Here is a 22263-nt window from a genome sequence, read left to right on the forward strand (position 1 = left end):
CACCGCGGTTCTCCAACCGTGGCGACCTACGGAACCAGTTTCCGCAACACAGAGATCTGGTTGCCATGGTGCACGTCTCGGAGTGAGGAGTAGGTGGGTGAGGCGGAAACTGGTGCCGTCACCATGGTGACCAGACGCCGGCACTCGCAACTTCCTCCCGGAGCCGAGGAGCTGAGTCGGCGCAGTCCTCACCCCGCCCTTGGCCAGGCCTCCGGCCAACCTTGCTCCCTTCCTTTAGGAATCGTGAGAACAGCAGAAAAAAGCCTCCTTTACCCGAAGTGAAAGCGAAGATATAATATACTCCAATTGACTTTGCTATTTATATCCTGTAATCGGTCTAAAAGCATGAGAAAGGTTAGTGGACATTTTGTGGGGAGGTTAAATTTTGTGGCCATCTCTATGATGATGGTAGTAATCATCACAGGACAACCTTATATTTGTTTAGTTCTTTACAGTAATTTGCAAGGTATTTTCACACATAAAACTTTTGAACCTCACAATATCTCTAACCAGTAATGATACGTCTGTTATTAATCATCCTACTACACTGGGCAGAAACCAGGGCTTAGACTCAGGGTACCCTGGGATGGGGGTGCTGATCAGATAGGCCAGTAGTGCAGTGACACAACCTGGCTGGGTAAAATAAGACCAAGAGTCTGAGTCAGGGGTCACAGTGGACCAGGATCAGGACATGGGATGAGAAGGGTAGGTAATCAGGCCCTGAGAATCCAGATTCCAGGCAGGGGAACAGGCAACACAGATCAGGGACCCTAGAAGGGGCCTCAGCACAGGTGGAGACCACAGCTGTACTTCCAGTTAAGAGCAAGGTGGTAGTTAATACCTAAAAGCCAATTAAGAATGACACTTTGGTACTCTCCTTCTCAAGCCGGGTTGAGCATACAGCACTAGAGCACAGGAAAAAAACAGTACCTAGTCAGTCACTGACGTGTAGTAATAACCAAAGTATAACTATGTATCCCGTCTGAAGGCCGCAATTTACTGTAAATTAGCATTCCTTAATCATTTGTGATCCACCCACTTCAGATTTTGTATGTGGTACGTTTCTAGATTTGGATTCCAATTCCTGAATTGCTGGTTCAGCTTTTCAGCCACAAAATAATGTCTCTCTTCTCTTTTAATAATCTCTTTTAATAATTATTTTGTCTTTTTTCTCCTATAATGCTTCTTCTTTCAATTGCAGTTCGGTAAAATACTCATTTTCATTTACTGCTAAGAGTTTACGTAGCCTGAAACAAACAAAAAAGACAGAAATTAGATGGTCAGCTCGGTTCCCTGGACAGAGTCCTGAGGGCCAGTTCCTTGATCTTCGCGTCCCACGGGGACCTCGCCCGCCGGCTGGCCTGGGAGGAACCGCCCCTCACACCACACCCCTGGGGAAGATGGGAGGCAGTGAAAACGCCCTAAGCCAGCCGCGCGGTTTGGGCGAAGCCGCTGAGATTCAGGGAACCGGCTCAGGAACCCCCAAGATCGTACTGCCCGGAAGGCCCCGTCGAAGTTTTCGGCGCGTGGGAAGCCGACTCTTGGTGACACCCGGCTGCCCTCGAACGTCCTATCGTCGGTCCCGAGCTCGTCGTGCCGCCACCTCACCCCGGGCGAGCCTGACATTTTAACTCTGGTTGGGTTTTGCCTGTTTTACCACTACGTGAGGGGGACTCGGCTTCCCTCTGGGCTGGCCCAAGGAAACGTCGGCGGGCGGAGGCCACGCCCCAGGGCCGCCGTCTCTGAGCTCCGGTGGGATGACCGCGGTCCCGGCGCCCCCTGGCGGGCCTATTCGAGCTGGGAGGGACCGACCCGCCGCCCGCCGCGGTAAGCCTTGGCCTTTAGCCAAATCCCTGCGGAGGCCTAGAGGAGAGATTCACCCAAGGCCCTTGGATGGAACCTGACCTTGATCTTGCCACCCACTATCCCAGTTTCTCAGAGGCCGTTAACACTGTTATCACCATCAAGACACTCCCAAAAGAAACACTAAGTATACGAATCAGTAAATAGGACAATATAAATCATTTAAAAATAACTTTAAAATACAACAGCTTAGACATAGAAACCATATTATTTCCAATTCCTATTGTGCCCCAACAAGGTTCAAGCAAGGGCTGTCCTCCTGATAGTTTCCTGAATTCTCTATTTTCACCACTAAATTCCATGATAAAGTTGGAAATCCATTCACCATTTGTAATACATATTGATGCATTTAATAAAATTGTATGGACTATATCTTTCTCATTCCTGTATCCTAGTATTAAGTGCAGTGCCTACCATGGGCTGGGTTCTCAATACTTGAATGACACAAAAATAGCCGAGACCAGCAAGTTTTTTCTGGGTGGGCTTGACAGAATTTCTGTACTTGCTGGGGTCACCATGAAATCCATGGTCTTCAGCTTTGCATTTTCAGCAACGTAGCTTTATCAAGTTATCCTCAGGTGAGCAGTGAGACCCTTGGGAGCTGATTCATGGCAGGGTGGCTTTGTAACGTGTCACCTTGACTAGGCTACGTTTCCCAGAACTCCCTTCCCTGTATGCTTCCAGTTAGGATGGGCCACCAGAGACATTCTGCGTGATAATTGGAGGGCAGAAGTGAAGCAGCAGCATACTGTTTTTACACTTGAAAGGCTGGTGCAGGGGCACCAGGCGCTGTTGCAGTTCACACATGTTGTCATATATCTGCTGGCTCACCTCGTTGGTGTGGGGCAGCAGGCAGGCCTGCAGCCAGGCCTGCAGCTGCTCCACCTTCCCCGGAATCTTCCTTCAGCTTCTCTAATTCCCGGGCCAGACGCATATTTAACTCTGTGATGAAGGGCACCAGCTTCTTCTGCAGGACACCCACATCATCGAAGTTGGAGGTGGTGAGAGACTGACATGGGTTCCAGGCCATCCTCGTGGGTTCCAGCTCGTGCTCGTGGGCGCCAATATGTCCTTGGTCTCCCACACTTTATGTCCATCTTCCCTTCCCGATTGCCTGCCCTGCAGACTTCAAGCTCCAGCATTAGATGCAAAGACAACAGCCTCACAGAGCCTGTTTAACCAGCTCCCACAACTGCCTAAGGTCAAATCCCTATAATAAATCCCTTAATATATATATGTGTGTGTGTGTGTGTGTATATATATATATAAAATCTTTATATTAGTAATGCTGCTTTTCTGACTGAAGCATGATAAACATGGTAACCAGACTCTCATCTCATGAGTCAGAATGCCAATCAAATAAATTTCACTTTTAGGACATCACTTTCAAAATTACCAGAATACTAGGGTTGGGTGTTTGGATCCTGGGGGGAGCAAAACAATACCAGAAAATGATCCAGTCTTGACTCTGGCTGAAGTAGGTCGAGGGAGGCAAAGGAAGGTGCAGAGGAGGGTGGCATAGGGCTGTATCATGAGTCACAGCAGGGAAATGGCTAATCTACATCTGAATTATCTAAAGCTGCAGGGCTGGGACTGGAGTAAGTCAAGAGAAGTACATAGGCTACAGAATTTAAGGAGGCAAGCACTCAGTCTCAGCCATGTAAGCTGGCTAAGCAAAGAATCACAATCTAATCTTTTTGGCACTTTACAAAAAACGGACAGTGAGACAGGGCTGAGCCAAGACTGGCCCTTAGGCAAGACTCGAAGCGGGAACTCAGACTCCTACTAGATGGGCTGAGAGAAGAAACCAGGCACAAAAGTTATCAAGGGGCAGGGGATGCAAGTTGTCAGTGAAGATGAGCCAGGCTGGCAGCTTTACTTCTGAAGACTGTTTTTCCTGAAGAGGGGGAGGGAGGGTAACAAGCAAAACGGACAGCAGCCAGTGGGGAAGGATGCCATTCAGGGTTTGAAGAATCCTACACAGCACCCAAGGCCTGGGAATAACCCAGTCTCTGGATGCATGGATGCTCTGACAAGGTGACCCCATCCATACAGCCATGGCACTCCCTAAACCTCACTAGAGGCAGCAGTGTAAGGGATTTGTTAAAAATGCTTAAAGTAATCCACCTTGTTTTCAAGGTCATGGGAAACTTGTTATTATTACATGTTATTGAATATAGGATTACAGTTTACAGTTTAGTGGCTTAAAAAACACGGCTTTTATAACCTGGGTTTGACTCTAGGCTCTATCAATACTAGCTGTTTTACACTAGACAAGTTATTTAATTTCTCTGAGTCTCAGTTTTCCCATCTGTAAAAATGGGCAAAATCAACGTCTTCATAAAAAGACTGTTTTGAGGATTAAATACATTAGGTCCATAGGAGGAACTCACCAAATAGCAGTTCCTTTCCTCATTTATTAACATTACATTTTCAATTGCTGTCTCCCTGAGAAAATGTTTAGAGATACTGCCAGGTCTCATCCAGAAGCCATTTAAAATCATTTATGAAGGTGGCTTGTTCACGCTGTTTTGTAGTGGCTTTAATTATATCCCATCCTCCACCCCAGCTCCCCCATCCTTAATATTCACACTTCTTGTCACACTCAGGGTCCTGGGATTTGCACCAGTTGGAGCAGATGCACCAACTTTCTAGTCTCTCTTCCTTTTCTGCTTACTTCCTCTATAAGCTCAAAGTACTGAACAGGCCTGCTCCTCTGGTTTGGTGGTAGGTTTTCCAGTTCCTAATGACTCCTACAAAAGCCCCCCGATCTATGGTCCAGCCTCTGAGTAGATCAGTGTTGTCTCTCATAAAGTCGGTCTGTAAATATCACCTTGAATCCTACAGTCTGCAGAAGCCTCCAGTCTACTGCTTTCTAGCTCCACGTTTTTTAAGGTCCTTGGACCTAGAGGAGAGGGAGCAGGTCTGTATGTTGAATGAAGTTCACTGTGTGCCAAATGGAGCATCACAAAACCATTGCCTACTATTCTGTGTCCACAATCTATTTCCCCTTAATTATCCCTTCTCTCTCTTCTAAAATCTTCCATTACAAACAACGTAGCACGTCATTACCTCCTCTGTTAGTATGTAATGATTTCATGCGTAGAGAGATTGTTTCCCCAGTTAGATTATAAGCTCCATGAAGGCAGGAATCCTTTGTGTCCCGAAGGATAAGCCTTCCAGGGTCATTGTATTCACTGCTGTTATCTCCCACACTGCAGTGTACCCAGCAGAGACTCAGTCAGCACCTCTGTAACTGCCCAAGTGCAGATGGAGGAGTTTCTGGCTTGCAGAAACTAGTTTGTAGGAATAAATGAATCCAGGTGCTTAGGCCAACAGTTTACGCTGCCTGTGTCTGTAGCTCTGTGCAGGGCCTGTCAACATTCTGCAGCAAACAGCATTTCCCTGTCCTCCTCCCACCATCCCAGTCCTTATAGGCACCTATCCTTTGTCCTATTGCCAGGCCTGCAGGGACAGTGCTGTACACCAGCTGAAACTGTTAATAACCTCAACAGGCTCAGGAAAGGCTCAAGAAACACAGTCTAACCCCCTCCACAGAGGATACTCCAGAAGGTGCAAGACTAGCCCAAGTTCACAGATCCAGATCTCCTACCCATCTACCACTGCCCAGCCCACCTTATCATCTCTTGGAGACTCCAAAGTCCTTCAAGACCCCAAATGATGATTCTCTGAATAAAAATTTATATATTAAGTCTGATCCCTGCTGGATTTTCTTAGGGAGATGGGGACCAGGCTTTCCTTATCTTCCTTTTTCTTTCAAATCTCATCACAGGGCACCAAGTCCTCTCCCCCACCATATCCCCAAGGAGAGCCCTGCCCTGGACCTCAGGAGAAATCTCTAGGGTCCTACACATATCCCCTCACTGATGATTGGTGCAGCGGTATGGGGCCTTTACTTCCCACTGCACCCTGCCAAATTGCTGGCTGTACTTTCAAAACTCAGGGCCCACATCTGACCGGCACCCACCCCATCCCCACCTCTCACTGTGCGGGGCACACCTTGGCAACCAGACTGCTGTGTCCCGAAGGCGGGTTCCACCCAGGCTGAAAATCTCCGTGATCTGGGAAAGAATTAATATCATGGGTCAACGTGGTCGGTGGAGCTAAAGCAGGGTCAGGGCAGGGTGAGGTGTCCCCCAGCACTGACCACGGGTGTGCCAGCCCCTCCTGCCTCCTCCTCTGGGGCTGAGTCAGAGGCGGAGTCATCCTTGCTCTCCTTTCCCTTGTCCTCCTCAGGGTCGGGTGGCTCTTGCTTCACAGATGGCAGGCCTGGGTCTACTGCCTGAGAGAGGTGGGAAACGGGCAGCAGTCAGAAGGACAGGGTTGGCCTGAGGAAAGAGTCTCTATCAGCCAATCTGGCACTGTGCTGACAAATCCCACTGTCACACTTCAGCACAGAAAAACTAGCTCTCTGCCTACAAACTTTTCTCATTCCTCACAGATTTCCATTTTTCTGTTAGCTGGGCAGCAAAGCAAGCAAAGCTGGTTGCCTGGGGAGGATGGGGCATCTGTCAGACAGGCGGGGTAATTCTGTGGAGAGGTTGCAATCAGCACACCTATTGCTCTCTTCAAAAACCACTGTCATGACCACTCATCACTGACCCCCACCTTGCTGGGGCAGCCAGGCAGCAATACAGGAGAAGTCAGGACGGCTGTGCCCGGTGTCCAGTCTTCCTGGGCATCCGCCTTCTCTTGCTTCACCTGGGGTAAGGCCACAACCCAACTCAGGCCAGGGCACTGGGCCTCCTGCGTGAAGGAGGATTGCAGCAGACTTGGTCCCAGCTTCCTGGCATGATGCTGGGTGGGGTTGGGAAAAGCAGGATAAGGTGGGGCCCTCACCTGCAATACGGCTTCTCTGGAAGCTGGGGCAGGGCCAGGCACCTGCACAGGACTGCTTGCACCCTCCCGTAAGAACACAAGGTCGGTGCCAGGTGGGGGCAGTACAAAGCCACTGCCTGCTTCCTGCTTCATTGGAGTCTTGGCACGGTCTGGTCGGGCTGTCGGCGTGGCCAAGGGGGGCTTCAGACGGGGCCGTCGTGTAGAGCTAGGCCTCTTTCGACGAGGGTAAGGTGGAGGCAACCCTGCCCCATCCTCAGACCCTGCCCGGACACTTGGCAGCAGCCGCTTCTGGGAGGAACGATGGAGTGTTATGGCCACCTGGTGCAATGACTGACCACACCACCCCGTCCTGATCAACGTGCCTGCTAATCCCTCATCAGTCGCAGCACAAAATCTGCTTACATATGAGCCCCTCATCACTGAGCCTGCTTGCCTCCTGCTAGCAATGCCAGAACCACCCAGATTCCTCATTTACCCCAGCACAATGTCTGCTCATCCTTGGCCAAACCCATTGCTTTTGCCCATCCCTCTGAAGTTGCAGGACCTATCTGACCTGCCCAACCCACCACCCCCAGGTACTGGGGGCCCTGGCCCAACTTACCCTGCCCACCTGACCCTGCCCCACTCACCATGGCAAACTGCAGGCACTGGCGCCAACGACACTTTTGGCGCTTCTGATTGCTGCCCCCAAATTTGGGCTTGTCACAGCAGAAGTCACAGTGGCCACAGTCCATCCGCCGCAGGCAGGCTGCACAGGCCCCACACTTGCGGTTTTGCCGGCGATTCGTGTAAGGCTGCTGGAGGACAGGAGAAATGCAGGTTACAGTCACTAGGACTATTACAGTGCTGTTCCTGTTGCTCCTCTACTAGCCCCATCACAGGGCACTGGGTTGCACACCGGTCTTAACCTGACTCCCCACTAGTCACACCTCAGTGTCTGCTAGTCCAACATCAGGCACTATCACTGTACCGGATGACCCTCGATACCACTAGGATTGTGGCTGCTCCAACACAGTATCTATCACTCTACCTACCAGTCCTCCAATAGCTACCAATACAATGTCTTTGATCCCCGCCTCCAGCAGGATTTTGCTGACCCTCTCTTAGCTCCCATCAGTGTGCCTATACGTCTGCACAGCCTACGTGAACTCTGGTCGCTGTGCCAGTTCTCCCTCTATTTGCCCCATGAGAGTGCTGGTCCATCTGACATCAGGTACTGTCACTGCACCTGGTGATCCCATATTAGTTGCTCCCCCATTGTCTGCTCATCCCATACTTGTACCCATTACTGTGCCTTGCTGGTCCCTTTTAGGCCCATTGCAAGATCTGCGTCTTTAGAGTTAACCAAGTGCCCTGGGAAAGTCTAGGCTTGTCCAGGTAGGGTGGGGCCACTCACTAGCTCGTCCTCGTCTACACAGTAATAGATGAACTCGGCAGGTGGCGAGGGGACCAGGGCTCTGGGGTGCTGCAGAGGCAAATGGGGTGGGGTCAGGGCAGGTACTGGGTGAAGCTAGGGTTGTGCCTTCCCCCTGCCCACCAGGGCCTCACCAGCTCTGGGGATTCTTGAGGCTGAGATGGGGGAGGTGGAGGCAGTGGCTGGGTTTGGGGACGCCGCTTGGCAGCCATCTTGGAGTCGCAGCCTCCCCTGCGGCGGCCATGTTTACCCTGGGAGAAAGCCAAAAGGGTAGTTTGGGCTTGGTGGCACTGGGCAGACACAGGACCCCGCCCTGTGCAAGAAGCATGCGTTGGACAGGCAGGCGGGGGTGGGGGGATGGGGCACTCACAGCAGGGGGAGCCACAGCTAGGGGAGGGCGTCGTTGACATCGCTGATGGTGGCAACGGAGGCGATGGGCAAGGTGCTGGCAGACAGGGGCAGGTAGATGGGGCCAGGGAGGTGAGCGTAGGGTGGGAAAGAAAGGAAGACATGAGGTGGCCAAGGCCAGGTTGGGAGGAAGCAGCAGCAGCAGCAATTTCAACAGCAGAATGAGCTCTGCCCCAGCCCTGGCCCCTCCAGCCTGTCTCACCCGTAGGCAGCGCCGCTGGATGCACTTCCACTGGCGCCTGAGACCAGGGCGGGGAGGGCGAAGGCAAACTCGGCAACGGCCACAGTCCTCTCGAGTTTGACAGCCCCGGCACACTCCACATCCTCGGCTCTGTAGGGGGACCAGAAGGGTGATGCATAGGGCCAGGGCTTTGAGGGCCAGGGGCTGGGGTGAGCCTTGGGCCCACCCCACCTGCCCGACTCACCCTTTCCACAATTCGGAGGCACCGTCTCCGCTCACACTTGCAGAACAGCCCCGAGGCCACGTCTTGGGGCAGCTGCAGAAGGCAGGTGGAGCAGGCCCCGCAGTCCTCGGTTACCTGGCAGGCTGCACACTCCCCACAGCCCACTCGCTGCCAGGAATGGGTGGGGCAAGGTCACAGGCCCAGGCAGAGTGGCTCTAGGAGCACTGCCCCTCATGTGTCTGCTGATCCCACATTAGCCTCCATCACCATGTCTCCTAGTCCTCTATTGGCCTCATCACTGTATCTGATAACTACTGATTAGCTGCATCATGGAGGACATCACAACGTCTACTGGTCCTGTTAACCTCATCGCTGTGTCTACTAATTCCCATTACTGTCTGCTGACCATGGCAGCTCCCTACAAAATGACTTTGATACCCTGTGGATCCATCACCATTCCTTCAGACCCTCCATCAACCCCCACCACATCCTGCTCCCACCACACACTTGTGAGGAGGCGGCAGGTAGTGCTTACCTTAAACATCCTCTGCTCCCGGTTGAAGGCAATTCTCTGCGCTGGGGGGAGGGGGAGGGAAGAAGAGAAGTGTAAAGGGAGCATCAGATATCTGACCTCATCCACTGCCTCTGCCCTGACATCCACATTCAACCTCCAGCCTGACACCGGGCTTGCTCCAGCTCCTATCTCCTAGTACCCTAGGGTCCACTCACCTCGGCAGTCCTTGCACAACGTCTTGAGCCGCTGCCTTCGGATACCATCCCCTGAGAAGCTAATTCCACAGTTCTCACAGCACCTGGGATGGGAAACATGGGTGTAGAGCTCTGAGTGCACACCCAACCACAACCTTCACCCACTTGGCTCACTTTGGGCCAACACTCACTCGGGTGCAGGGAGCGAAGCTGGAGCTGTGTCAGTGTCAGCCTTGGTCTCATCCCCTGGGGCCTCCTTCCTGACCTCACTCCTCTGAGGTCCAACCTGACGTTTCCGAGCCTTGGCTGGCCTTGAAGGCTTCTTCTGCTTCTTGCTGGGGACAGCCAAGGAATGGGCCTAGAGATGAGAGCAAAGGCAAGAAGATTGTAGGTCAGTGGGTGGGTGTTAGGTGGCTCAACCACTCCAGCCTGGGTACCCCGCATTGTGTAGTACCTTGGGAGTTGGATAGCACAGGACGCCTTGTTTGAAGTCGAAGAGGGTGAGGTCACACGCAGGACCCAGGTATCGGGTCAGCTCAACTTTGCTTCGGATCCTGTCTCCTGTAGGGCTGGGGGTGGGCCAGGATGAGTTGGTACCCAGCTGGAGCCACCACTACTCCACCCACATAATCCTCCCACTGGGCTGGTGAAGAGGCCTGCAGGCTGGTGGGATACAGGAGGCAGCCTGAGACCAGCCTGGAAGCCCTCATCAGGCCCTACTACAAATAACCCTGAACAGCAGGAATACAAAAGGTGTATAAATACCAGCATGTACACGAACACTAATAAATAATACAAATGCAAATATGCACATATTTATAACATATGCTACTAACGGTATTCTATATAGGTGAAAATAAACACAAATAGGAACACAAATATATCAAACAGCATGTAAATATGTTAGCATCACATACTAAATATATAAACAAGTAAACTTAAATAAACAAATGTTGAAAAATACACATGTAAATAAATGTACATACACAAATATATGTGTAAACAAATGAATGCAACTACATACAAAATAAAGTATAAATAACTGGTGTTGGGAGACGATACTCCACAGGTCTCCTGCATTTCTGCATGTCTTGCCAGAGTGGCACTGGTTGTCCTTTGTTATGAACTGTCTTTTCAAGGATGTTTGTAGAGCAAACAGCCTTGGAAGATAAGAGATAGGGTCTCCTTCCACAGTAAACGGAAGGCATCCTTACCGTCCTAACATTATAAAAAATTAGATTCCTTAAACTCAGGGTTCCTTTCCTACAACACAATCCAGTGTATGTGCAGGTGGTAGTTAGCCCTCTTCATGTTACCCTCTGGGAACTGGTGTTAGGGGAACTGGCACAAAACTGATATTCTGGATACTGCTATTGCTGTGAGTAGTAAACTGTCTTTCATCTCTGACCTAGGAGTCTCATATCTCCTACCAGCATCCACAAAACTGTGACATACCCACCTGTTACTTTGCCCTAATTAGGGTAAAATCTCTGATCTTTTACAGTTGTTGATAATTACACTTATATTTATAAACTTTGAAAGTTTTATCCAAGTTGCAAATATGAAAATAAATTTACAACTAAATATAAACAAATGTAATTGTATTTATAATTTTACTATATTCCTTCAGGAAAACAGCAACTTAGATATAAAAACAGTTCAGGAAGAGTGTAAAAAACTTAATAAGTACATCACTAATGTATCCTTAAACACCTTAAATCCTTAAGCATAAACTGTTGATAAACATGTACGTTTACATATTTATAGTCGATTCTCATTATTCATGGTAGTTACGTTCTATAAAGTCACCTTGAACACTACATTAGTAAATACAAAACAACTGCTCCTAGTGGAACTACAAGTTAGGTTCCTGCAAGCCTCTGGTCACAACACTTTTGTCAAGTGATCAATATGTAACCTTGTTTTATGTGTTTCTGTTTAAAGACACCCTATTTAATATACCCATCTTACAAATAATGAACTGCATGGCCTCTGAATGACTTAAAGCCAGGAGCTTTGGAGGCCATCTGTGTTACATAGGTTCCTTTGCCAACGTCCTTTGACATAAGAAATTTTATATATTGAAGTATATGGGGAAGCCATTCTGGTTTAAACTTGATCTGGCCTGAATTTTATTTGAACCAGAGAAGCCCCACTTACAGCCTGTCAAAGGCACATTGCACATCTGTTTTAATTATTACCCTAAGGAATGTACTCTTTGAAGATAATGAATAAATGCCTCCCTTCTTATGATGTCAGTATTCTCTGAAGATGAGTCTCCCTTCCCATGACACCAGAGTCATGTTGATCTGCTGTGTATGTGCTCCTTGAACCCTTGAAGGAATGTGTCCGTCATGCTTGATGTATGTATCTTTGTTTTGAAATGGTATATAACTGTGCCAAAAACCGCTCTTCTCCAGGGCACTTTCTTCACTTTTGAAGGTTGTGACTCCCGGGCTATAATCCTCAGTTTTGTCACGAATAAAGCTCTCGTCTTTACTTTACTATAGAATGATCATTGATTATCTGCACTGACACTTGGTAAAACAAGCCAGTCTTATCAGCATTGAAAACCTACTCTTCAACATAACTCTTTTCCCGAATAACACTTAGCAGGTATTTTTTAAAATTCTTCTGGAAACTTGATCTGCAGAACCTGCCTTGCACACAAATTTAACATTTTTCATGATGTATCTATCACCTTTTGAAATGTGTGAACCAGCCAGCACTAGCTCAGATAGGTTTAACATTTTCCTAACCCTGGGTAACACGACTGTCACTGTCCTTGGCTTTCAGCCTCACAACACTGTCCATTACACTTTATTTCACTGGACATCTCACAGATCCACAAATCTAGCCACTTTTTACCTTTTCCTTGGCTTCATCACATACTATAGATGTTACTTTAGCACTTTCTGGAGCAGCTTCATGTACAAATAGGCATATTTCCTCTTTTCTTTCTAGATATACAGTGTTTCTGATTCATTAACATTGAACTCCCAGCCAACACCACTGCAACTCACACCTGAACGAAGCTCATTTAACACATATTTTTCTCCTTATGGCACATCATGAACTTTTTGCACTTAGAACACTAGATAGCACTTCAGAACTATGCTTGGGGGCCATCACAAACAGCAAAATCACCAACAAAAAGTACAAAAATGAGAAAAACATGGTATTAAGCAGACTGTGAAAAGAACACTTGTTTACAGCATAAGAGCTGAAATGAGAAGGCCCTCGTTCAACGGCAGCTAGGAATGCATGCATCAGGTGACTTAGATTTTTTTGCTGCTCTGTGCACATCCACGAATGACCATGAAAGCACAGTGAGTATTGACTTTGGGGTACAAACAAATTTTAGGGAGTAGACGAATTTGCAAATACGGAATCTGCAAATAATGAAGATTGACTGTATATACCTAATTTTAACCCCACCCATAAATTTAACCACACCCCTTGATTTCACCCTGCCTAACCAGGCTCAGCCCTACCCCGACTCTGTCCACAACCCACCCAGTACCTCTGGTAATAGGTGTCTGAGCGTCCACAGGTGGCACCTGACTTGCGAAAGACCTCACGGCGCTTCCAGCCGGGGCCCAGGGCTGGGCAGTCCAGCCAGTCTTCAGCCATTGGGGCCACGGGAAGCAGCAGCACCCTGCAACGTGGAGGAGGCAATGGGAGAAACCAAGGCTCTAGGAGGGGACCTGTTGTGACCAAGACCACACAAACCACTAGTATCTATTAATGCTTGCCCAAGACCTAGGACCTGCCACAGGCAACTGGCCAATATAAGGAAGAGAAAACCCCCGTTCTTCCCTGTCCTGGGTCCAGGAGGTTGTCACTCCTCCCCCTTCCTGACTTGGTAGCCCCATTCTCAATTCAAGGGTCCTCATTCCTCAGTATCCTGATTCCTCAGTATCCCCTATTCCTCCCCATCCTCAGCCTGAGAGCCCATCGTTTCTCCCCACTGCCAACCTAGGAACCTTTCATCCTTCCCCCTCATTTCTCCCTGTCCTAGGCCCAGGAGACAATCTCTCTGTCTTCTGTCTGTGACCCACTGGTTGCTATTCCTCCCGTCTGTCACCCCGAAACCTCCATACTCGCCATCCTCAGCCTGAGAGGCCTCATTCGTCCCATCCTCAGCTCAAGAGGCCCCCATTCCGCTCGTCCTCAGACTGAGGTCCTAGTACTCTACCTCAGTGTTCTGACCTCCTATTCACTCCCTTCCTTGACCCAGGAGTCCCCAGCTGCTCTCTTTACGTCTTTTAACCCTCCCATTTCTTCCCTATCTGATGTCCTCTTATCCTGCTACCTCAGTGTCACTGCCCCAGTCTCCTCCATGTCCTCTGCCAGAGAGCCCCCAACTCCTCCATATCCTTGACCTGAACAGGCCTTCATTCCTTCTGTTCCTCAGCCTAAAAGCCTCCCCTTCCTTATTTCCCCTCTCTGTCAGTGTTCTGAACCACAACTACTCCCCAGTCTCAGCCCCCAAACCTCCCTATTCCTCTCCTCTGCAGCTGAAAAGTTCCCTCACTCCTTCCCTTCAGCGTTCTCCTCCTCCCTTCCTCTCCTCTGCCTGAGAGACCCTGGCTTCTCCCTCAGCATTCCGAAGCCTCCATTCTTCTCTGTTCCTGCGTCAGGATCATGCCATCCCTAACTGTCAGCGTTCTCACTCCCTATTTCTCCTCGTCTTCCATATGGGTCCCTCCTTCCTCCCTTTCAGCATCGCAACGCCCCCTTTTCTCCCCTTCACTGACCTGAGGGCCCCTCAATTCTCCCCCTCAGCGTCCCGAACCCTCACTTGTCTCTCCTTAACCTGAAAGGCCCCGATGTCTCCCCTCAGCGTTCGAATCCTCCTCCATTGCTCTCCGTCCTCGTCTAGGATCCCGACACTACCAACTGTCAGTGTTCCGAGCGCCATTCCTCCCCGCCCTCCGCCTAAATCTCCCCATTCCTCCCCTTCAATATTCCGACGCCGCCATTCCTCCCACTCATGGGCCTGAGGGCCCTTCATTCCTCTCCGTCAGCGTTCTGAGCCTCAATTCTTCCCCATCCTCCACCTCAGCGCTCTCCACTTCCACCCCCACGACTGTCTCACCAGTTCGGCACCGGGCCGGTAGCTCCCGCCGCTCTAGGTCCGCGGACCCATGACAACGGTCCCGCCTGTGACTCCCGCCTTGCCCTGCTCCTCTTCCTCCTCCGCAGCCTCTTCCTCAAGCGGTAGCTGTCGCCGCCGCGGCCGTTCGTTGCTCCCGGAACCGGAAATACACTGCCCGCTTCTTGGGCTCCGCCCCCGGCGGGACGCCTGCGCGCTAATACCGTGCCGGCACCAGCCCTTACTAGGGAGGACCCTGCGCCTGCGTGCTGAGTCCCGCAGCGGCGCGCGTCCCTTGCCGGGGACCTGCTGCGCTTGCTCGCTGACGTCCGACTACTGCTCGCGCCCCTAGCGGAGACCTGTAGCGCCTGCGCTCTTCGCTTCGCCAACCGGCGCGTTCTTCCCACCCCGCCCTCCTCGTTTGCGCCTGCGCTCTCCAGTCCCAACCTAAGGGGGCGTGGAGGGTTGGGGTTGGTCGAGCGCGCCTGGTTACTCCTTGGCGGTCTCCGCAAGGAGTAACCGGGAGGGAGGGGCGGCGAAGCCCGGGGTTGTGCGGAGCCGCCTTCTCCCACCTCACGCCTAGGTCGAGCCTGTGCTCTCCGGTCCCTCCGAACATCTCCCCCAGGCCTATTGTGCCCTGCGCTCTCCTCCTCGCTGAACAGTTGCAGGAGCGCGGAGACAAGTCACGCCGCGCGCCGGCGCCCGCTCCTGCCGCAGGAACCGGGAAGGGGGCGATGCCGCGCTGCAGGTAAACAGAAGGCCAGGTCCATCCGGGAAAGGCCGCGCTGTGGGGCCGAGTGGACCCGACAACAAGAGAGGGCGGGGTGGGGTTCCCGGCACAAACTCGGTGGGCTCCTGCTGTATGCATCTCCAAAAAGAGGGGTTTGTGGAGAAAGAGGAGGCTTTGTGTCCATCATTGAATACACCTCTGGTCTGGAGAATATTAACGCTCACACAGGAGTGGCAAATCGGCTAGACATTGAATGAATGCTGACTGTATACCCACTGTCTCAAAATGAGACGCTGAGAATGTAGGTCACTGGGCTCTCCCTCAGCAGGTCATATCCCCACAGCCCACAGGGGGCGGGGGGGTCTGCAGAGCAGAGTGGGTGCCAGCTGTACACTGCAGCCCCTCCTGAGTACAGGTATGCCACGCCCCATCTACCCCAGAGATTTTGTAACTGAATAAAGTGTGGAGACCATCAGTAGTTATCTTTCTTGATTCTTCAAAATTTTATTAACAAAACCAAGAGAGGGGGAAGGCAAAGGTGAGCAGACTCCACAGTCCCACCCAGGCACAAAGAATGGAGAGACAGAGAACAGACAAAAACAGGAGAAAATTCTGAGACCCTCTGTTAAGGGCAGAGGGGCAAATGGTGGACAGGCACAGGGAGAAACTCAGGGATGACTGGAGAAACAGAAGAATGGCAGAACAGTCAAATGGGGGATTCAGGGCAGCTCCCCCGCCTGGAATGCAGGGTGTGAGGACCTCTGGGCCAGTAGGGCTCAGCGGTCGGCACTGGAGCGCAAGTCTGTAGTGAGCGGGTCATGCTGGATCGTTTGGTGCAGCATCAGGGCCAGCAGTCCTGCCCGGTTTGTCATGGCTGTGCGTACATTGCGCTCCTGCTCAAACAGCTCGTCCAGCTTGTACCACTGCCAGGGGAGCAGAAGGCGACATGAGAAGGGGCTCCAGAAGCCCAGCTGGACCCTGGCCACATCCAGCATCAAAACCTACCACACGCACGCGCTCCAGGTCCACTTCAGCACGCCGCAACTTTTCCCAACAGTAATGGCGGTTGCACTGGCGCTTGGGCAGGCGGCAGAAGTCACCTGTGAGCTCAAAGACATCACGTACAAGGGGGCACCCACATACCTCGTCGGCTGGCACCTGCAAGGAGACCAGGGGATGGGGATGAATGTGGGGTGGTCAGGCAGGAAGGAGAACAGGATTGGGAGTAGTCAGGGAGGAAGGAGGGAAGGAATGAGTTCAGGGGAGAGTGGAAAGGAATGGAAAGGGAGAGGACTAGAGGATGAAGGGGCAGGGAAAACAGGAGAACTAGAAGGTGATGACACAGGAAGATGAGGAGGAATGAGGGTGATGAGGCAGGGAAAGTGGGGGTTATGGAAGTGGGCGGGTAGAAAAAAGCAAGAAAGGAGGAGAGGAAGGAAGGGCTAAATAAGGGGCAATAGGAAGGGAGGAGGGACAGAATGGGGAAGCTGGGGGGAAACCTTACTTTGGGGTCCCGTGAGTGCTCAGGGCATAGCACCTGGAGCCGCTTACAGTATGTCTTGCTCTGAGGATTGTAGACATCACAGAAGAGTCGTGTGGCCCTGGCGGTTTAGAGTTGAGAGAGGGTAATGGAAACAGAGGAGGGGGGCCCACCTATCCTTGCCCATGCCCATATCCTGCCCCACCATTCCACTCCTGAACCCAGCCTTAACCTCCCTCCTCTAATTCCACGTGGCGCCCACACTCACCCCTCAATGCGTGTGGGGTACATGGACCCAAAGGACGTCTGGCTCTCATACTGGAGGGATGAGCACAAGTGGAGGGAACTGTGGATGTGTGCTGCATGCCCTCCCAAGACAAGACCCAGAAGACACATCTGACCGCCCATGGGCCCACTGAGGGTCCCCTACCCCTCAGGCTAACACCTGACCTTGGCATAGCAGCGCTCCATGTGGCGCAAGGCAACACGTGGGTTGATGGGATGCCCACAGGAGACGCAAAAGATCTGCAGGTCCGTGTCATCACTGTCACCCTCATTGCTCTGCATGGGGTAGAAGGAACAATGAGGATGGGCAGGACCAGGTGCTGGGCCCTGCACTGCTGTGCCTGTGCTTGCTTACCTCCTCGTCCTCGCGCACAGCCTGCTGCTTGGCACGCAGAATGATGGCCTCAAGCTCATGGAATCGGCGCTCCATTTCCTGAAGGCGGGTTCGGGCACTCTGCTGCTCACGGCGAATACGTTCAAGCAGCTTCTTGCCGTGCTCCTCAGCAATGCAGGGGCTCTGCTGCCACTGCTGGATGCGCTGGGGGAGGATCTCGTAGATGCGGCTGCAGGGAGGCAGTGGGTTGGGTGTGGGCAGGTGGCAAACAACAAGATGAGTAAGTGGGATAACCCAAGGATGGCAGAATGGATAGGTGACTAAATGGTGAAAGGATAAGTAGATAGCTGACTGAGTGGTAGATGGATGAGCTGAATGGTGGATGGAAGGGTGAACAGATAGATGGATGAGTGAGTGAATGGATAAGTGGGTGCCTAGTTGACTAAATGGGACAGGTGACTGGCAGACATACAGAAGGCTCTGGTCATGCCCTACCCCGTACTCCCTGTGTCCCTTGAACCCCCCAGGAATGACTCACTTGGCTGCCAGCTTCATGCCACAGTCGTCTGAACAATACTTGGAGCCAGGCTGGGCAGGGCGCACACAGCCAGGCCCCAGGCACTGCGGTAGCGATGCAGGGTCCTTGGCATCAGCACGCTCCGGGTGTTTCCATTTGTCCTTGTGCTTCTGCTTTTGCCGATGCCGCTTGTATCTCTCCTCTTTCTATGGGACAAGGCAGTTCAGGTCAGGGTGGAGTTGAAGTCTGCCCCAGACCCATCTCCCCCTGCATTCCACCCCTTCCTGGCTCTTGCCCCATGCGGCCCCTAGCCTTTGCCTCTCCCTCCCCACCCTACCCTCTGCCTTCCCACACCCATTTCACCCTCTCCATCACCTTCTTCTCAGACTTCTTCTCCCGACGCTTCACATGCTTCACTTTCACTGCCCTCTTCCGCAGTGCGGGATCCAGGAATGGGGACTCCTCTGTGTCGCTCATCCAGGGCTGCAGGTGAGGCAGACACTGGCCCATCTGTACCACCCATGACTACCCCACCAACTATTTAGTTCCCAAATCAGCCTTCCACATCCTCTGCCTTCTCTCTTCTCATTATGGATACTCTCTACTTCTGTAACCTCTACCCTTCCACCACGGGACCCTGCCTGCTCACCAGGCCATGGTCATCAAAGGCCCCTGCACAGAAGTCCTGGTATAGGTCAGGGTCCAGTGGTAGGTCTTCATCTGAGAGTGGCTCAGGCGTGGCCGTAGCCTCAGGTGGCTCCTTGACTGCTGCTGATGCCACTGCCCCCTCATCCTCACGGATGCGCCCTGGTTTCTGTGATGGCTGTGGCTGCTGCTGTGTGGGCAGTGGCCGACGAGGCCTTGGCAGGGACTCTGAGGGTGTCACTGGCGAGAGCTGCAGGGCAGAATCTCAGGACTGGCCCTGACTGCCCTGCCCACATGCCCTGCCCCGCTCTGGGAGGCTGGACTCACCGAAGAAGGGAAGTACTTGTACGATTCCTGTGCCGGCAGGAGGAAGGCCCAGGTCAGCCCCAGGTAGATGGAGGGTGGCCCTGCCCTAGCCCCTCCCACAAGTGCTTGGCCCCACCAACTAGCCCTGCCTTGCTTCCCCAGACACACCTGCCCCTTCTCCCCTCATCACCAGGACATGCTCAGCCCTGCCCTCCCTGCCCTGACATGTCTGATCACCTAGAAACATCTGGCCCTATCTTGCCCACCTGGGTTTGGGGGGCTCCCCTGCTGGCCCAGCACACCTGGTCAGGCCCCATTCATCTGGACAGGCCAGGCTCCTTCCCACCTGTCTGTATGCAATTAGGCCCCACCCCACCCGGCCCACCCATTTTAGCTCTTCCTGGACACACTGGCCCCCTCCACCCCACCTGACCCTGCCCAACTCCACCCAGGCTCACCCGGGCCCGTAGCTGGCACTGACGCAGCCGGCACTTCTGCCGGATCTTGTTGGGGCCCCCAAATTTCTTCATGTCCCGGCAGAAGTCGCAGTGGCCACAGTCCTCAGTGCGCCGGCAGGCCTCGCACTCACCACACATGCGGGCTGACCGTTTGATTTGCTGTTGCTGCTGGTGATGCTGGGGGGAGGGACCCAGAACAGAAATCAGGAACTCAAGTAGGACCTGAGGTGGGATCACCTTATCTATCCCAGCCACTGCAGCCACTCACCTGGCTGGGTGTGGCCACCAAGGGCTGTGGAGATGATTTGTGGGGCGAAGCAGAGCCCCGAGCAAGCATGGCCCCAACCCCTGTCCCTGACCCCGCCCGGCGCTGCAGGTCCGGATCCGGGGCAGGCCTCTTGCGCCCTCCACCCTCATCCCGGGGCTCACTGCCGTCTCGCTCATTGCTGTCCCGCTCGCGTGACTTCTTGTGCCGATAGCGGATCTCCAGCTTGGGGTCTTTCTCTATGGAGCAGAGCGGGGAGCCGGGGGGTGACATTGGAGGATTTCGATGGTCCCAGAACTCTTCTTCCTCTTCTCTCCTTTTCTGTCCCACCCACCTGCTCTGTCCCCCTAGTCCAGGGCAGAACTGCCCCCTCTGGTGGGACCCTCCATTATGGCTCACAATGGAGCCTTCACTTTAGCTCACAACAGACCAACACTCACTCTGCCCAAGAACATATATCACTACTCCCCACGACCCACCCTCCCATTATGGCTCCTCCTTCTCCCTGGAAGTCCCACTTGCCTGCCCTGTCCTTTCCACCCCCCTCACCTCGGCACTCCCGACAGTACCACTCGCGGATGGCCTTGGCCATCTTCTCAGTGATCCGGATGCAGTCCCCATGGAACCACTCATTGCAGTTGTCACACCCGCTGCAGAGGATGGGGCGAGTGGTGGAGATATGAGGGGCCGGACCTATGGCCTTGCCCAACCTTGACAGGTGTCAGCCCCGCCCACCTCTCCCCGGCTCACATCATGAAGCAGTTGATGTCCGGTTTGCGGCAGATGCAGTAGATGGGCGCATTCTCCCCATTCTCCGACTTGCTGTCCTCCCCAGCATCTGGAGGCTCTGGGTCTGAACCATCCCCCTCCTGTGGGAAGTCCCCCATTATGGCTCCTTAGAGAACGCCCATCATAGTGTCTCATTCCTCCATTACAGCTCCGCCATGGCGCACCACAGACCCCAACACTCTGCCAACAGACCTCCTATCATAGCTCCTCACAAACCTCTCCATCACGGTCTCCACAGACCTCCCCCACCACTCACCCCTGACACCCCGTTACTCTGCTAATAAACGCCATCACTCTGCCCCAGATCTCCCATTACTTAGCCGGCTAACACCCCATCACTCTATCCACACACTCATAAGGGCTCATTACACTCTACCACTCACCACATATTGCCCCCAAAATGGCTCCTCACAGACCCCACCACAGGTTGTCAGACACCAACGTGATTTACTCACTTCCCAACACAGCTCTCCACAGATCTCCCGTTATTAACCCCACTGACAACCCTGCCCCCATCCCGGTTCCCTACGGATCCCCTAATACACTCATCATGGCTCACTACTGAGTGCCCAATACGGCTCGTCGCAAACCCCTTATCACTTTGCCTAAAGAAGCCCCATCTGGGGCCCCCCGGAACTACAATCAGGGATCCCCACTAAACTTCCATTCCGGATCCCCACATGGCTCATCACAGAACTCCCAGACTCCCACAAAACTCACACAGCAGAAAAAAAATCAGGCCATCAGTCCCCCATCATACTACCCACAGACCCCTGCTGAGGCTCACCACAGGCCGCACCATTCTGCCCACAGACTCCTGTTACGGTTCCCCACAGACCCCCGTGAGTCTGCCGACGGACCCCACCATTACCAACCCGACTGACCTCTACTGCCGACCCCCTCCCCGGACCCGTACTCACCATCTCTCAGCTCCCGGGGCACCGCCTCGCGACCCCCGCCAGCGACCCGCGAACCCACACAGACTACTGGGCAGCGTCCGCAGCCGTTGCAAAGGCGCCCACAGCTACTTCCGCCTCTGGTCGCGCCTCCCGGGCACCGTACTCCTATTGCGCAGGCCCGGTGCGTCGGCTTCAACGACAAACAAGTAGGTCCCCCTCCTAGAGCCCCGCCTGTCCCTCAGGCGCCGCCATCTTGACTACTGATACTGTATGGCATCCGAGTCCATACATTCGCAGGAAACATGGCCGCGCCTATAACGCTGCTTTCCCAAGGGCGCCGCCACCTTGTCGGTAGAGTCCGTACGGTGACTGCTTTACGGCCCGGACGTTACAGGCAATATGGCCGCGCCAACGCGAATTCTACGAGGACGCCGCCATCTTGGAATCTGGTTCCGTAAAATGGCCTAGTCTGTACGGTCAGAGGCAATACATGGCAGCGTCCTAATCGTGGCTTCCTCGAGGGCCCCGCCATCTTGGTGGTTGATTCCGTACGCCGGCAGCTTGCACTGCCCAGTTCACAGGGAAAGCGACCGATCCCGAAATACTATCTCGATCAAGTCGTATTCATTCCGCTATTCAATCACTTTTCCCTTCCACATGTATTAATGGGGCGCCAGAAGACTGTGTGCCTTGCGCTGCGAAGGAAACCAGTCCACCTGTTAGATCTCCGACACCACCTCCCGCCACTCTTTCCCACTCTCCTTGCAGTTGCTCAGCCAGGCCTAGCACGGTTCAGCCTC

The 22263-nt window shown here is 52.9% G+C and overlaps 2 protein-coding genes across 51 annotated transcripts; both read right to left on the reverse strand.

Moving 5' to 3' along the window:
• Positions 1–43: 43 nt before the first annotated feature.
• Positions 44–14925, reverse strand: MBD1 (methyl-CpG binding domain protein 1). Of its 50 annotated transcripts, none has more exons than XR_009222451.1 (18): positions 14759–14924; positions 13181–13315; positions 10112–10226; positions 9849–10015; positions 9679–9761; positions 9485–9525; positions 8971–9117; positions 8748–8876; positions 8508–8582; positions 8272–8388; positions 8120–8188; positions 7353–7520; positions 6724–7011; positions 6493–6630; positions 6032–6166; positions 5863–5945; positions 2695–2989; positions 1165–1247 (listed from the first exon to the last, which is right to left on the reverse strand). XR_009222451.1 is itself a non-coding variant. In XM_058557112.1 (18 exons), exons 2-17 carry the CDS (start codon positions 13288–13290, stop codon positions 4729–4731), a joined length of 1905 nt encoding a protein of 634 aa, XP_058413095.1. In that variant the 5' UTR covers positions 13291–13315; positions 14759–14924; the 3' UTR covers positions 2925–2989; positions 4697–4728. The 50 variants fall into 50 exon arrangements, 49 of the variants coding, with proteins under 49 accessions (XP_058413090.1, XP_058413085.1, XP_058413070.1 ...); XM_058557112.1 differs by lacking the exon at positions 1165–1247 and adding an exon at positions 4697–4768 and having other exon boundaries at positions 2925–2989; XM_058557113.1 differs by lacking the exon at positions 1165–1247 and adding an exon at positions 4697–4768 and having other exon boundaries at positions 2936–2982.
• Positions 14926–15964: 1039 nt separating this feature from the next.
• CXXC1 (CXXC finger protein 1) lies at positions 15965–21618 on the reverse strand. The gene is made up of 15 exons (XM_058557141.1): positions 21485–21618; positions 20526–20644; positions 20325–20425; positions 19779–20014; positions 19511–19687; positions 19074–19100; positions 18751–18996; positions 18477–18584; positions 18123–18307; positions 17606–17813; positions 17416–17526; positions 17234–17283; positions 16990–17086; positions 16491–16643; positions 15965–16408 (listed from the first exon to the last, which is right to left on the reverse strand). Exons 1-15 carry the CDS (start codon positions 21485–21487, stop codon positions 16262–16264), a joined length of 1968 nt encoding a protein of 655 aa, XP_058413124.1. The 5' UTR covers positions 21488–21618; the 3' UTR covers positions 15965–16261.
• Positions 21619–22263: the final 645 nt, after the last annotated feature.

This window comes from Diceros bicornis, chromosome 16 (assembly GCF_020826845.1).
Source record: "Diceros bicornis minor isolate mBicDic1 chromosome 16, mDicBic1.mat.cur, whole genome shotgun sequence".
NCBI lineage: Eukaryota > Metazoa > Chordata > Mammalia > Perissodactyla > Rhinocerotidae > Diceros > Diceros bicornis.

Bases quoted from the DNA above. Each gene is read 5' to 3' on its own strand.
- MBD1 (XM_058557085.1), bottom strand. From the start codon at position 13,290: ATGGCTGAAGACTGGCTGGACTGCCCAGCCCTGGGCCCCGGCTGGAAG. The intron at 8,189-8,271 runs GTGAGGCCCTGG...TTGCCTCTGCAG, and splicing joins CTCAAGAATCCCCAGAGCTG to CACCCCAGAGCCCTGGTCCC. The intron at 7,012-7,352 runs GTGAGTGGGGCA...CGTTCCTCCCAG, and splicing joins AGTGCCTGCAGTTTGCCATG to AAGCGGCTGCTGCCAAGTGT.
- CXXC1 (XM_058557141.1), bottom strand. The intron at 19,688-19,778 runs GTGAGTGGCTGC...CCCTCCCCCCAG, and splicing joins TGGTGGCCACACCCAGCCAG to CATCACCAGCAGCAACAGCA. The intron at 18,308-18,476 runs GTGATGGAGAGG...CTTGTCCCATAG, and splicing joins AGAAGAAGTCTGAGAAGAAG to AAAGAGGAGAGATACAAGCG.